Here is a 17,142-nt window from a genome sequence, read left to right as displayed (position 1 = left end):
TTTTGCCTTGACACTTCTTGACTTGATTCTTGACTTTGCTTGACTTCTTAATGATCCATTTAACTTCAATTTGTCACCAAAAACCTGAAACACTTAACAAACATAAACACGCCCTAATCGTCTATTAACATTCACAAAACATGTCCATTTTCATATCTTAAAGTAGTACAGATTAGGCGTTTATCAATAGGCCTTCATCTTAAGTAACTTGATGCCATTTACCCTCACTCGCATCTTCTGTGAACCTGCGTAAACATACGATTCATTAAGTACCGATAGTTCCAGAATATTGACTCATTTAAGACATAGAAATGAGGTCTTTCGATAGGGCTTTTTATCATAAAATGGACACTCATCAGATACAAATTCTTATTATGTAAACCGAACCCTACAAATAAAATCATAATAGACGAAATCATTGAAAATCCCACAAACCAGCTACTATTTTTACAATATATTAATGAAAACTCGATCAATTGTGTAATCAAAGTTAACATATCATTTTTTTGGAAGAGTTTGTATAAAAGAAGTCATGCTACAATATCCACCCTTGATATAATTTAGCATTTGAGATTTACATTTGAATATGTCAATTTCTTTTTAAGTATATTTTTAAATTAAACGTATAAGTACTTTTTTGTTCCATATACCAATTTTTATATTAATAATGTTATAAAACCTGTGTGTTTGACACGGGCCAAAATCAAGTACAACACTAAATACAGTAGAACCTCTATAAATTAATACTCGATAAATTTATAAATTCGATAAAACTAATAATTTGTTAGTTTTAATTTGGGACTAGTACAAAATTAGACACCAATTAATAAAATAATAAGATAATATTTTTTTTTTAAACCCCAAAGTAAATATATAGGTTCCATCAAAACTATAAATTAATAATTTCTTAAATATTCTAAAATTTTAATATTGTTTAGTAAAAAATGAATCTATAGTCACCTTTTTTTCCAAACTTTAAATCTATGTTGAATTTATCCTTAAATTTCTACATTGCTCTTAAGAGTTGAGACATTGTCGTAACAAAAGGTGTGAAGAGTTGTTAGCCGCTTATAATGCTTATTTCCAAGTGATTGATTTCTAAATTAATGTATCATCCTCAACTTCATTATCAACTAGATTTTGAACAATCCATTACAAATTCTCCAATGCTTTGAACCTAATAACATTCATTATTTTCACCAGGATAATCCCGCAACTCATTCACATTCGTTTTGTGCTAATAATGCATACCCGTAATCAAGCTCACGAATGTCTTCTTCATAGTTTACATCGTTTAAATTACTTGAGCCGATTGAATTCATGAAACGAGTTTTATCGTTGAAAGCAATTTGCTTTGGACTCTTGTATCATTTAATGTGTGAATGTACATTAGATATGAAAATTTTGAAAGTGATACATGAACCTCTTTAAATTAATAATTTATTAATTTATCGATATAATAATATCTCGATAATTTAATAAAATATCCCGGTCCCAACATTATTAATTTATAGAGGTTTTACTGTAAGTGAAGTTTTAAGATTCAAATCTTATGACCCCTATATAATTATACTGTCTAAACGCTTTTCAGCCGTTTTAAAAAAAAATAAATCTAAAAGTGTGTCTGCTCGAAAACTTAATGATGGATGATTTTTTTTAAGAAAAAAGAAATTGTAATATACACAAAGGGAAAATAAATCGTATTGCAAACTTTACCTAAGCTTGGGTACTTTCACTTTAAAAAAAGTTACAAATTAAACTTTTAAATTATTAAATATACATACCCCTGAATTCTACATACCCCTGAATTTTACATAATTCCTCCTTCTTTACCTAAAATATGTATTGCATGCTTTACTTAACATTTCCCCGTACACAAAATGTATAAACTCTATTCGGTACATGAGTAAAAAGGTTATAGTGACCATTGCCTAACACATAGTTGTATAAAAAAATGTGTTATATTATTGCTATCATATTTGAAAATGGAATTGATTGTCTATCTTTATTTTTAATTTTAATTTAACCTCTTATAAAAAAAATTAGATTAATACTTTACGTATTTTTTTCTTTCCAAAATTTCCTTTTCACCATCTTTATGGTTCCCAAAATGTCTCTCAACATAATTTATTGTATGTATAAATATTATATTGGTGTATGTGTAAATATTATTTAGTATATGTATAAATATTATATTGGTTTATTTTTTGTTTTATTATATTAGTTCACTATTTTTGTTATTAATTTGTAATTGATTCTAATTTAATTAACATTGATCTTTTTATATAGTTTTAAAACAATCGATAAAATATTATAATCTATATTTTTGACTCACTCTATAACCAATGTATTCATCCAAAAGAGTAGTTATAAAATTCTGCCGCAACGTACGGGTATCATTCTCTATTCTTAATCACTATTCTAAACATCTAATATATTTAATTATATTTTTCTTATTCTTTTAGCCAAACTTTCCTTTTGTACAATTAACTTATTTAATTATCGATTTAGTTACTTTACAAGTGTACTATGCTATTATTTTTTTTACACAAATGTTTAATTTAAAGTTAATGTCGTTATGATATCTTTCAAACTGTATATTGTTGCTTTCGCATCGTGGGGATGAAACTTCGCACTTGAAACTGGGTCTTCCGATGGCAATCCTTCGATGCTAATTTAATCGACAATTTAAATTTAAATTTTAATATAAACTTTAAATTTAACGAGAGCAAGTACCCGCGCGTTACGGCAGTGAGATGGTGAGGGTGATAGGTCGTAAAGTATGATAAGTCATAGGAGGTGATATGTCATAGAGTGTCATACTGTCATAGCCAAATGTCTTAGCCGTACGGGCTCCGACCTCGGATTTAAAAATTCGTCGAAAGTATATCGAATGACATCTCTAATGAAAAAGCATGAAATTTTAAGAACACCCATATAATTTTTATAATTTATCGATTTACGGTTTTTGAGATAAAAGATTTTAAAAGAATTAGAAGAATAAAATAATTTATGCAGAAAAGAAAAAGTTGTAGGCATTGAGGTATGATACATTATGTATTATCATTTATATATTGTTGAAATTGAAAGTTGAAACCTTATTTGCCTTATAATATAGTATATCTATATCTCTATATATAATAAAGAAGAATTGTTTTTTAAACTATTTTTAGAAACAATTATGACGTGGCATGTCTACAATTTTTTTAAAAATGTTTTTAAGTTATTTATGATGTCATATCTAATTAATAAAATTTTAAAGATAAATAACCCATTAAATATTTTCAAAATGGTTTATTTTATTTATGATGTCTACAAAAATTATTCTTTTATTAGAAAACAAAATAAATACTTTTTTATATAATATCATAAATGTCTTTTTATGTTTTATTAATGCAATAGGTACTAATATATATAATTATTGTGTTAATCAATTTAATATCTTCAAGCTAGAGTTATAATATATCAATAACAAAAGTTATATACATTTTTTTAGATTTTTATTGCTTTTAAAATTTCTTTAAAAATGCTCGGGTTGAAGCCGGGCTGATTAACTAGTAATTTATTAAAACACTATTTATTATTATGGATTTGTTAAAACATTATTACTCAAGGGATCTAACTAAATTATTTTCTTTTTTATCAAATAAACACCCCTTTGTCCATTTCTCCTTTTCCTCTCTTTCTGATTTCCATTTCTAAGTAGTACCTTTTTTAGGGTTTCTTAAATTGGGGTTGTCACAATTGAAATATACTGATAACAACACTAAAACATCATAATCTTTCATTCACATTTATAAAAATTGGATCTTGATGCTAAAAAAAGGTTCCTACTTTTATGAATATATGATCCAAGATACATATCTTTTTGTTTTTTTTTTTAGTTCCATTTGTTGTTCAAGATTTAATCTTTGATTCCCTTCATTAGGTATAATTAGTCAAGATTTACTGTAAAGTTGCAAACTTTATTGTTTCTTTATGCTGTAACTTGAAGTTTAATTTGTTAGTTTTGTGTTAATTAAGTTAGTGTATATGGGTTTATGATTTTTAGTGGAATTAAAGGATAAAGTTGCAAACTTTATGTATTTTAGATATTGAATTATTTAGGAAAAAGAATAAAATTATTGTTTAGTTTTTCTATTTTTGGAATTTTTGAAGAATTTGTTGAGGGATTAGTAGTTGTTATTGAAAGAGGATTCATTTCGGGGTTGATTGGTTTATGCGTTTAAGATAGTGAGTATGGCTGCTGGAACCGATTTTTCGCCATCTTATGTAATAGTAGAAGATGGTTTTAATAATAATGATATTTCTTCTGGGGTTGAAGAGAAGTCTCAGAATTTGGATAATTTGAATCAAGTGGCAGTTAGAAAACCTCCAAGACATCTAGCGGTCGTTCGTCATAGTATCAGCACTGCAACGCTATTGACGCCTACAGATCCGGTATATAAGTCATTTCTATGTTGAAAGATGTTGATTTATTGCTTTTGTTATTGTTTGTTGACTAGAAATATATGTTAATACGGTTGATTGTCATTCTTGCTTGGATATCATGTTAGTCTTTTGAATACGTATTTTGATATTTATAGATATACACATAGTGGATATGTGTCAGTCTATGGCCATTGTGATATCAGATGAAATTTGTGGGTCTCATTTATGTATTAGAAATGTTTAGTTTATTAAATTAGTGTAGCTACGATGAACATTTATGATTATCGTTGTATATGCTTAACATTCTATTCTCCTATTATCTGTTTGATAGTTCATCATTGTTAAAACTTGTATTGGTAGCTGCAATAGTGAATAGTCATTTCATTTCTAAGATTAATAATTGTATCCAATTACAAGTGACGGTGTTACAGAAATACAGATACGCTTAATTAGGACTTTTATAGGTTTTTGATCTTTGTTTCAACTTTCAATACAAAGATTTAATAATATATATTACCTTTCTGTTTAGGAAACATCAAGCACCGATGAAGTAGTTGTAGACTTGTGCATATGACGTTGTTAGTGATCTTGGTCTTGATGAGCAAATATGTTTAATAGTTAGCATTTTGTTTTTATGTCATTTAAGGATGTCGATCCTGATAAGATGTGAGCTCATCTAGTTACCATATTTTTTTGCTTTTGATGTGTAATATTTGTTTTATATACAAAGGTCAACACGATCTCTGTCGATCCAACATTTTTCCTGCAATAAATACTACATTTTCTTTGAAAAAAATCCATCCCTAGCCACCTCTTTTTTGCATTAGCAATCGTTAGAAAGTAATATATTATATTTATTTCAGTCTACAGTGATCTTGTGCCTTTTAAATATATCATGTGTATTGAAAGACAACTTATTTATGCCATAGCCTTAGAGGTGTCATGTATTTCTGTACTTATCTTTTACTTAAGACCTTGTGTGTTGACTCTTTTATGTAACTTTGGCAGGACTTTGATCTTGGGATTGTTGGAGTCAAGTCAACTTCGGATGGTATATTGGAATATATGCCGATCATCCGATCAGGAAGCTGTGCAGAGAAAGGGCCGAAGGAATACATGGAAGATGAACATATATGTATAGATAACCTTCTAGAACATTTAGACAGAACAGAAGATTTCCCTTCCCTTGGAGCTTTTTATGGGGTATCGATTTTGTTCATTAATATTTTTTGACAGTCGGTATGTAGGCCCATTAGGTTGTCATCTATGCATTTCAGATTACGCATTATATCCTATTTATAAAAAAACTTTTGTGCTTTTATGTTGAACAGGTTTTTGATGGCCACGGTGGTACGGATGCTGCATGTTATGTTAGAAAGAACATACTGAAGTTCATATTAGAGGATCCACAGTTTCCAGGTTGCTTAAAGAAGGCAATACGAAGTGCATATTTGAAAGTTGATCAAGCATTTGCAGAGAACAGTTCGGTTGATATTTCATCGGGAACCACTGCGTTGACCACTTTTATATTTGGAAGGTAGGTGAGCCTCTTGTTTTTATGTTTAAGATTACTTGGTAATTGTAATGAGGAAGTTTTGCTTTTATTTAGTCTTATATCCGTTGATTATAGACAGTTAGACACATACACACGAACTTGCATACATATATATACACTGGCAAGATGGGTGGGTTTGGTACTTTAGGTAGTTCGTTTATGGGTCAATATGGGTAATTTTTTTTGGTATGGCGGGTTTGATTGATTAACCCGAAACGCTTTTTTCCTGTGAACATTAATCTTTTGATTAATTTTTTGCATGTCCAATATGACTACAAAGTTTATAGGATATAATTTAATGTTTTGAATAACATAATTTTGGAAGTTTAATGTATTAAAATTCCACTTTAGGCAAATTTCTAGCCGTTTGACCTGTTAGAGATAAACATAACCTGAAAGAACTTAGTCATAATCATATGGATTGAAATTGCCAGCTCATGGAATTTTTGGATATACAGAATGATGTTAGTTGCAAATGCCGGTGATTGTCGTGCTGTTTTAGGGAAAAGAGGCAGAGCAATAGAATTGTCAAATGACCACAAGCCTAATAGCATATCCGAGAGACATAGAATTGAACAACTTGGTGGTGTCATTTATGACGGTTACTTAAATGGGCAATTATCTGTTGCGCGAGCTCTTGGGGATTGGCACATGAAAGGCCCAAAAGGCTCTGCTTGCCCGTTAAGTGCTGAACCTGAGTTACAGGAAATTTTATTGATGGAAGAAGATGAATTTCTAATTATGGGATGTGATGGACTATGGGATGTCATGAGCAGTCAATGCGCTGTAACAATAGCTCGGAAAGCATTGATGATCCATAATGACCCGGAAAGATGCTCGAGAGAGCTTGTTCGTGAAGCACTTAAAAGGAGTACATGTGATAATTTAACTGTAATCGTGATCTGCTTTTCACCAGATCCACCCCCATGGATTGAGATACAACCTCAAGGGGGACATAGGAGGAGTATATCTTCAGAAGGGCTAAATTTTCTTAAAGGCATTCTGGATGGTAACTCGTGAGGTTTTAACGGCCGGCTACTAGACTATCAAACTTGAACCATGGTGCCAGCCTGGGGGCATGAAATGGTTCGTGTTTATAACGTTTTGTGTACTTGGTTTGGGGGAATAAGACCGTTATTATTGACGTCTTTTATGTTTCCTTTTTACTTTATTATCTTGAAATTTTGTACATTTTGGTAAGCTGTGTCATTGATAGATAGTACTCTTATTTAATTATTTTTCCCATTGTACAATATTTTTGAGTTTGCTATAGTTCAGGTTCCTTAAACTTAAATGTTAGTCATATTTTAACCCATCTTTACAGCTTGAAATTTGTATTAATTAGATTATGTATGCCACTATTAGATAAAACCTGATTGAAATACATAATAATATCAGGATTATTTGTTGAAACCTTTTAGGAACAACAGGCGAGTTAAGAATACTTTGCCAGTTTTACCAACAGTAAAACCTGATTCTTTATCCTCCTGTAGGATGAATTGATTATAGCTTAGATTCGTACAACACAAAAAACAAAACTTGATTGTTGAAAAATGTCAAACCACCTATTTATCGGTGATTCTTCAAGATTTCAAGTTTTCTTGTATGAAGTTCTAGGAAGTGTTACATAACAATTCAGATACAAGATGAAACAAAGTGACCCTAAATTAGTATTCATGTAAGTGTCTTGTCTATGCCGCTCCTTTTGTTGTTATATTGCAGTTCCGTGATCAAGGGTTCTTCAAAGTTCTCCATGAACTTCATCATCATCTTCATCATCATGGCTCGACTGATGGTTCTCACTGCACACAAATGCTAGAGATCAGAAATGCTCAAAGAACCATTCAGCACTACTGCACTAGCAGTGTAACAAACATGAAATTTTCTGGAATATTGCATGTTACTGGTCAAAAGAGTCTGAATGATGATTTATGAACAAGCTATGAACTGGATTTAAGTATACTCTCATCCAGATCATGAAACATAAAATCTATAAAACTGAACCCAATACCGAAAGTGCCTAAGTTTGATATGAAATCATAACAAGGACTAAAGATCAAGGTTTAAATGTACGGAAATGAGCCTCGAGGCAAACCGAGGCATAAGGTTGAGGCGATAATAAAAAAATATATAGAAGTTATATATCTAATATCTTATATTAAAAAAGAAAATACTAAACATCAAATAAAGTTCATAATCAATCAAATAACATAATTTGCATCATCTCCCAAGTCATAATCTAGTCATAATCTTCATGAACTGAATCAATCAGATATTAATCGCCAATTATTTAGGTTAGGATATCTTTATATTCATGGATCGCCCAATATTAATCGCACATATTATTGTGTATTTATATTAATGGATGTTTAGAGTATTTTAGGTCAGGATCTGCCTCAAAAAATATATAATTGGCTCCAATATTTGCCGCCAAATAGATATTGGCTCCAAAAAAAAATGCCTTGGACCGCTTAAACGCCTCTTGCGCTTCTATACGGCCTCATCTACCAGAGGCGTACGTACCAAAAGTCCACCCTGAGGCGCTGCCTCATACGCGATACATGTACGCCTCGCCTCAAAACCGCTTTTTAAAACCATGCTAAAGATGATTTCGAAAATTGTCATTGGTGATTCAAAGCTACCTGGACTGTTTGCAGTGATTGCTAAGGTCATGGCACAGAATTTTGCTGACTTCTCCTACTTTAAATGATCCTTTCATTATCAATTCTGCGAGCTGCATTCAAATACCATAACTATCAAAAAAGAACGAATGAACCAAAGAAAATGCTCGGGTTCCATTTATTTTACATGAACTCCATTCTTTCTTAAGATTACACTGTATTAATGGGACCCATAATATGGATATTTATCCCACAAAAGGATAGAAACTTCGCAACCAATGATCAATTGCAGAATACTATAGATGGATAGTATTGGTTTGTGAATGATGGGCATGTTGTGTAAAAAAGAAAAAAAGAAACTCACCTCGTCTTCAGTTTCCTCGAGTAACCTGAAACATGTATCATATTACATTAACTTCATGTTTTGTTATTCCTTATAAGAAACCAACATAGATAAAATATGTTAAGATGAACTGGTTTCTAAGCTCACCTTCCACAATAAGATGATATCTCCTTTGAGTAAGCACGAGATTCTTGCTTATCTATATACAAAGAGAAACAAATTGTAAGACAAAAGGTCTACTTAACGGTAATCACTAAGCATCACAGAACATCTACAGCAACAGAAACGAAGACATAAAAAGTATGCACACATGCTATTAGGAAGCAGGAACATATATATATATATATATATATATATATATATAGGAGAGAGATCAAATAAGAAGGTGTGTTAAGGAGAGAAGGGAGAGAAGGTTATATTAACCAATCAGAGTGTGACACATCGTTTTTTAAAAAAAATTGCGGTGGCATTTTTGTAAATAAATCAAACTTTTGGTCAGCTTGGGTTCTGGGTCAGCTTGGTTGGTCGGCTTGGGTCAGTTTGGTCAGCCTAGGTTCTGGGTCAGCTTGGTTGGTCAGCTTGGTCAACCCCAAGCTAACCCAACCCAACCCCAAGCTGACCCAACCCAACCCCAACCCCAACCTGACCCAGAACCTAAGCTGATTCAACCTGACACAGACCCGAAGCTGACCCAACGTGACCCAAGCTGACCTAAAACCCATAATCTACATTTGTGTAGATTATGTGTAAATTGTGTCAAGCTAACCCAACCCCAAGCTGACCCAACCTGACCAGACCCCAAGCTGACCCAACCTGACCCAGAACCCAAGCTGATGCAACCTGACACAGACCCGAAGCTGACCCAAAACCCATAATCTACATTTGTGTAGATTATGCGTAAATCGTGCTAAGCTAACCCAACCCCAAGCTGACCCAACCTGACCAGACCCCAAGCTGACCCAACCCAGAACCTAAGCTGACCCAAAACCCATAATCTACATTTGTGTAGATTAATCTACATTTGTGTAGATTATGTGTAAATTGTGTCAAGCTAACCCAACCCCAAGCTAACCCAACCAGAACCCAAGCTGATCCAACCCACAACCCAAGCTGACCCAACCCAGAACCCAAGCTGACCCAAAACCCATAATCTACATTTGTGTAGATTGTGTGTCAAGCTGACCCAACCTGGACCCAGACCCCAAACTGACCCAACCCCAAGCTGACCCAGACCCCAAACTGACGTTGACCCAAGCTGACCTAACCTCACCAGACCCCAAGCTGACCCAAACTCACCCAGACCATAAGCTGACCCAACCTGATCAAGCTAACCCAAACTAAGCTGATCCAACTCAGGCTGACCCAACCCACTAAGAGTTGAAGCTGACCAAGCTTCACAAAACTTTAAATTATTTACCAAATTGCCACCGCGCTTTTTTTTAATATAGACACATGTCGCGTTCTGATTGGTCAATAGGACCTTCTCTCCTTAACACCCCTTCTTCCAGGATCCTCACCATATATATATATATATATATACGAGATGGCTACCCGCGTAATGCAGCGGCGGTAGCGGCCAACAGGTGGTGCTAGCGGCGGTGGTAACGATGTGGTTATTAATCTAAAAGTAATTGACGTAAATGATAGTGTAGTTATTTTATGGTTATGTGTGTAAAATATTTTAGGGTTATATTGGATAAATTTAGTGAGAGTCAGGAATGTGTTGAAAATTAAGGGTATTTTAAAGGTAGAGAGTTGAAAAGAGGGGAGGGTAGTTTGTTTATTAATATAGTATAGATATATAAAGTTATTTTGAGAACCCTTTTTTTGCGAGAACCTTTGAGAACTTTTCAAATCAAGCCCAACCGATGATTGTTCTTTACATGAAAATTGTTTTTTGACTGTTTTCTGAATAACTTATGTGTAATTTTGAAGTTTATAATTGTGTGGAGGCATGAATTATCATCCGTTATACAATTATGTAGAGATTTGGATTCTTGATCACATGTGCACGAATATTGCTATGATCACACGTATGCAAGCCGATCACATGTGATCATAGCAATATTCGTGCACATGTGATCAAGAATCCAAATCTCCACATAATTGTATAACGGATGATAACCCATGCCTCCACACAATTATAAACTTCAAAATTACACATAAGTTATTCAGAAAACAATCAAAAAACAATTTTTATGTAAAGAATAATCATTGGTTGGGCTTGATTTGAAAAGTTCTCGCAAAAAAAGGGTTCTCAAAATAACTTTTCACTATATATATATATTATATATATATATATATATATAATAATGAGAATCATGGAGGTTTTGTGACAAAATATGATTCAGTCCTGAAGCTAAAGTATAAGCTAAGCTTACTGAAGGACATGGTCACCAATACATACTACTAGTGATGTCATCCCAGTCATCCACTTTCATCCATAATTTTTTGTTTGAATCTATCTGCATAAACAAAAACAACCACATAGCACCAGTGACCAGATGAGACTATGATTGATAGGTAAGGTTACATGTCATTTCCGACAAAGAAGTGAGCAATTTGATACTCTTAACATTTTATGCAGAGTTATATATTGATATTTGATGTATGACAGGTAACACAGAAATAATACCTTCTGAAGAGTATAGTCTTGCATCTTATCACACAGCCCATCCAAGAGGTCAGTAACTCTCAGCTCGCTGACTCTGTATGATAGAATTTGCTCATTTTGTTATCATATTCATCATAGTTTAATGCAAAAGGTAATTAACATCCAATACAGAGAGGAACAGATTTTTGAACTTTTTACCTGTAATCTATCACTTTTCCTCTACGTTGACCTGTGGAATCCAATCGATGTCTCATGTCCAGATGGTTTTTCGGCTTTTCCTAGAACAGTTTAAAGATAACAAGTAATACAATTCATATAACAAGTACATGTAAGAAAAAGGAGTTGACCTTTTGAAAATATAACAGTTTAAGAAATGAATGATCTTTCTTTTCCTCTATTAAGACGGAGAAATATAATGATTGTAACTTGAAAATTTACTATGCAGTACTAATGATTGTTTGGTACAAGGGAAACCACCATGGTCAAACATACTGATGAAGTTGAAAACATTTATTTTACATTTCTTGCTTGACAAAGGCACAGAAAGTCATCAACTGTAAGGTTAGTCAAGCTTCCAGTCGGAAATAGGCGGTAATATGTTCTTGATACAAAGTAAGACATTTTTTGTAATGATATGCTGTTCAAAATTATACCATATGCTCCTCTCTCTTAGTAAAAGCTAAAAAGGTAATGAGCATGATCCCATCTTTATCGGGTTGAATGTCAACCACAAGCTCCAAATGCCTTTTGCATTTAGTTTGCTAAAAACTTCCTACTGTTGGGTTATTGTTGTCTACGGCCCACATAAAGCTACAACAGATTCTAAAGGCAGGAGGCCTTGTTTGTTTAGGCCCGGTTCTGTTAAGTCTAAACTTGGAAAGCAGTTTGTTAAACCCTAATTGTAGCCTATATATATCTCTTATCTCTTGTACAAGTATTTGTGTGGAAAATCAATAAGAAAAACTCTTTCCCCCTGTGGATTAGTCCACACAGTTTAGTGTGAGATACCACGTTAAATCTGTTGTGTCCTTTCTTGTTATATTCTGGTTCTTGTGTGTGTGTGTGCAGTTTTATTCTTAACATGGTATCAGAGATAGGTTGCATAGAGATCACACATTCACCCAGCTGTCACCCAGATTAGGGTTGCAACCAAGTCCAGCCACCACAGCCATCGCCGTCACCCAGAACAGCCTCAATTAGGTCTGATTTAGTCAGAATTAGGTCTGATCAGGTCTGATTTTGGCCGAATTAGGGCTTGATTTGGCAGATTGGGGTTTTTTGGGGGTTCGTATTTTAGTAGAAGCCAGAAGGAAAAACTAGGTTCCAGGACAGCAACAGCAGGGGCTGTTTCGGGAGTGTGTTTGCAGCAGAAAAATGGAGACTTTGAGGGGTGTTCAAGTCTGTTTGTGGCTGTTTTTGCGGGACTGTTTTGATCAGGTATCTTCAAATCAAGTTTTTTTCTTTCTTTTGTGCCTAGTATAAGAACGGAAAAGCAAGACAACTTGTTCTTGAGGCATAAGTCATTCCAACCAGAGCAGAATAAGCAGACAGAAAAAATTCATCAAGCAGGAGGCTTTGAGCTAGGTCACACTTAGCTAGAACAAAAAAGGGTCAAAAACAGGAGGCCCAGTTGTTGTTTCTTTATTATTTGGTTGGTGGTTGTTGAGAAAGAATTTTTGGGTAGTCAAGATCAGATCAAAATTTTCAGCACACCGATGTTGAGTTCTTTACGAGTCTTGATTGGCTTGTTCATGATAAGAGGAGACCGCCGTGTTGCATGAAAAACAGGTAGTAAGGATCCGTCAAAGTAGGTGGCTTTGGATTCGTCTTGTTTAGCAAGATGAAAGAAAACATGTGGCTTGTTTTCTTGGTCAGTGCAGATGCTTCCTTGAACAAGCATGATCAGAAGAGGTTGGACATTTTAGGAATCAATGTCAGGAAAATAACAAAGAACTAAACACTACAGAAGACTACAGCTCAGACGAGGCGCTAATTGCAGAGTAGAGAGTAGTGTGGATTCCTAGGTCGTGGATTTCAGTGCTTCATTTAATGTTACCCACAGCGGTGAAGCAATACGGAATCTGAAATTTAGATTTTGGAAAGGTAAGACTGGCGAACGATGAAGTTCTTGATATGATGAGTAGGGTGACAGGTTTAGAGACTCCAGTCAGTTCATCGACTTTAAAGGATGTCCAGGTTATTCCAAGTCTGAAAAAGCAGTCCGTCGGTTTTCTCAGGCAGTTGGATGTAGCAAGGGCATGAGGTCAAGTTCGGGAACGAGCAATGGAAGGTTCTCAAGGGAAATCTAGTCGTGGCTCGAGGTAAGCAAGGTTCGATTTGACCATCCCGGTTCACAAGAAAAACCAAATGCGGTTCACAGAATCTCGTGGGCAGAAGAAGGTTTGCTTTGCAGATGGCAAACCCAGAGCTACAAGTCAGATTCAGGTTGAACGTGCTAAGAAAAGTTCAGAGAAACCAGTCAGGGATTTTTTTAACAGTCAGCATGGGTGTTGTGCTTCAGTCAGAGCTTCCAGACAATGGGTTAAGTGAGCCAGTATTCCAGTTGTTAAAAGGAGAGTGTTTGTTCTCGAGATTTCTTAGGATCCACAGTTCATTTCAGTGTGAGCTGGTAGAGACAGAGAATGAGTCAAGGGCAGATTTAGCCATGACTGTTGAGCTGAAACTCAATGGAGTTTCAGCAGGCCTTCACGTGCACTGATAAGGAGGCCCAGGGGCAAATAGAGCACATTGAAGAACAGGATTTGGTTCTTAATACAGATGTACAGAAGAGATTGAAGATGGTGCAGTTCGAGGTCCGAAGACACCAATTGGGAGATTGTTGGGTTATTGTTGTCTACGGCCCACATAAAGCTACACAGGAGGCCTTGTTTGTTTAGGCCTGGCAGCTGGCCTCTTTTGTTAGCCCCGGTTCTGTTAAGTTTAAACTTGGAAAGCAAGTTTTGTTAAACCCTAATTGTAGCCTATATATATCTCTTATCTCTTGCACAAGTATTTGTGTGGAAAATCAATAAGAAAACCTCTTTCCCCCAGTGGATTAGTTCACACAGTTTAGTGTGAGATACCACATTAAATCTCTCGTGTCCTTCTTTCTTGTTATATTCAGGTTCTTGTGTGTGTGTGTGTACAGTTTTATTCCTAACACCTACCAAGGTTTGAATTGACTTTCAGGTTATTGAGCCAGTCTACGGGTCTGAAACACTTCCCACCATGGTTTGATATTGTATAGAGGGTATCTAATTTGTATTCTACTCTGACATAATGTAATAGGATTGGAATTGTAAGTATATATCATTGCATTAAAGTTTTCAAATATGACTTTCTCCAATTTCAATTCATAAAATTTAGGTCCAAAAGTAGTCTGCATGTTATTTAGGCACTACATTGATTCATTGGTATTAGATGGTATCTTTTTAATAGGGAATGGTAGAAAAGACTTAACACTTCCTACTAATAATCAGCAATATTGCTTTAGATTCTCAAAAACCTTGATTCACAAGTTTTTAGCCAACCAAACATAAGAATTCCATTTAGAATCTTTTTCTTTAATCTTTTCAACTTTCCCATCACCACACCTCAATTTTCTCATTTACAGGAAAGGTGTTTTTGAAAGCAAGGCCGTGGAACCCTTCCCAGAATATGACATTTAAGCTGTTAGAATCATTCTTATACATGAATGAAATAATGTATCATAAAAAAGAAGAAACCATACCTTCATCATCCCGAGTTCCAGCTCCTCCTACAAAAAGAAAAACCAATAGACAAAAATTAAAGTCTAGCCTTAAAGATGTCAACTTTTTGCCTCTTCATATAAAAAGATCTCAACTTTTTGTTGACCGTCAATTAGAAACTCACAAAGGCTCGCTTTCAACAGCTGCATCATTACAGAATGCAGCTAAATAATATTCAACTTTTCTCAAACATGCTATATCAGTCTAAGGACAATATCCAAACAACTAACTAGACAGCACAACGGAAATTGATTGAATATGTAATCAAACTATCCATGTTTTCCTCATTTATGCATGCCGGAAAATGAGTTTTTATTACATGTACTAAATAAACATATAATGTTACTTTCGTGTGTTTCAAATAACATGTAACGACAGGTTTACGTAAATTTCCTTCTTATCTGAACTAGTATATAGGGGTGTTTGGGATTGTTATTTCAAAAGACTTATCTTATCTGCTTAACAAATAAGCATGAACAAGCCTGCTTACATGCTGATTTCAAGGTACTTATTCCTTATAAAATAAACAGAAACATTTCTCTGGAGAGTGTTTGGTATTGCTTATTTCTCCTTCTCTACTACATTATAAAGCATTTGTTTCCTCCAATTTTTTCAACTAAGTACTGTAGTTGATAACCCCAAAAATCCCTTTCTTTTGTTCATTAACTTAAATATTTCACCTTAAAATCCCTATAATACCCTAAATGAAATTATTTACAACATACATCCCTCAACCTTTAAAATGACTATACTACTCCCTTTTACATTAATACCCACCCCGCTACCGCCGCCGCCACCACCCGTTGCCGTCATCGCCACACTGCCGCATCGCGTGGGCATTTGTCTATCTACTAAAAAGAAGCAACAAGCAGATTTATCCTCATATTGAACTAAGATTAACAGTTTAACACTACCAGCAACAATGTGACACATCAACATCTCAATGCGAACGGAAGTGATATTTGTACCCCAGCAATTGATAAGTTTTACCACTGTTGTGCATTGCATACTTGTACAGTATGCTATGAAACATGTACAGTATGATAAATGCATCAAAATATGTGGTACAATTATCAATTCCTCAATCCGAATTTCTCTCTTACACCGCCGCCACCAGTCCCCACCAAACACCTCCAAGAACAATAAGAAATTGCCAAAAACTTCCCCAAAAAGCTAGAAACCCCCAATAAACTATTTGTTGGCACGGAATTATTTTCTAGCTTGTTAGGTTGCAAAATGTACTCCAAATCTCAAATTCAGCCTCAAAGTCACAACTAAAACTCTAAATACATACAATTATCGATATAAAAACCCCTATCAAATTTATTCATTTATCAAAGCAAATCATTTCACCACAAATATTTTCATTTTTAATGAATATAACACAAAAATATCGACTAATTTTGGAATAACAAGCTACAGATCTAACACACACACACACACATATTATGTATATATATATAATATATATGTTCGTAATGATGGATTTTGATTCACTTACAGCTACAGCATTGCAAGCCCTGCATTTGTCATGAATAGAATGGCCTACAGATACAGCTATAAATATCGTCACTGCGAAGATCAACCGTCGTAACGCCGCAGTCACCGCCATCTTCTACTCTCTTTTATTTTTCGTTCTACGGCGAACACACTTCAGAAAAACACACACAGATTTAAGAAAGTGAGAGCGTTGACTGGATACGTGGAACAAGAGTGTTGTCATCAATCAGAAAGTGCCACGTGGTAAAGATGGTTGTGTCATGCCACGTCGGATAAATTTGATTTCAGTAAATGTTAGTTAAACCAACGCTATGTTGTCACAAGCTTTT

General features: G+C 34.3%; 2 protein-coding genes across 2 annotated transcripts; one reads left to right on the top strand and one right to left on the bottom strand.

Moving 5' to 3' along the window:
* The first annotated feature begins 3,996 nt into the window (after positions 1-3,996).
* Positions 3,997-7,280, top strand: LOC122607960 (probable protein phosphatase 2C 27). Its single transcript, XM_043781047.1, has 4 exons — positions 3,997-4,440; positions 5,440-5,634; positions 5,763-5,968; positions 6,445-7,280. Exons 1-4 carry the CDS (start codon positions 4,240-4,242, stop codon positions 7,004-7,006), a joined length of 1,164 nt encoding a protein of 387 aa, XP_043636982.1. The 5' UTR covers positions 3,997-4,239; the 3' UTR covers positions 7,007-7,280.
* Positions 7,281-7,529: 249 nt separating this feature from the next.
* Positions 7,530-16,991, bottom strand: LOC122608026 (protein seele). Its single transcript, XM_043781112.1, has 9 exons — positions 16,815-16,991; positions 15,295-15,321; positions 11,763-11,842; positions 11,586-11,658; positions 11,358-11,415; positions 9,098-9,149; positions 8,972-8,996; positions 8,629-8,720; positions 7,530-7,788 (listed from the first exon to the last, which is right to left on the bottom strand). Exons 1-9 carry the CDS (start codon positions 16,923-16,925, stop codon positions 7,728-7,730), a joined length of 579 nt encoding a protein of 192 aa, XP_043637047.1. The 5' UTR covers positions 16,926-16,991; the 3' UTR covers positions 7,530-7,727.
* Between the last annotated feature and the right edge of the window lie 151 nt (positions 16,992-17,142).

This window comes from Erigeron canadensis, chromosome 1 (assembly GCF_010389155.1).
Source record: "Erigeron canadensis isolate Cc75 chromosome 1, C_canadensis_v1, whole genome shotgun sequence".
Taxonomy (NCBI): domain Eukaryota; kingdom Viridiplantae; phylum Streptophyta; class Magnoliopsida; order Asterales; family Asteraceae; genus Erigeron; species Erigeron canadensis.
The sequence above is the reverse complement of the archived record's forward strand: the minus strand, read 5'-3'. Positions and strand labels throughout refer to the sequence as shown.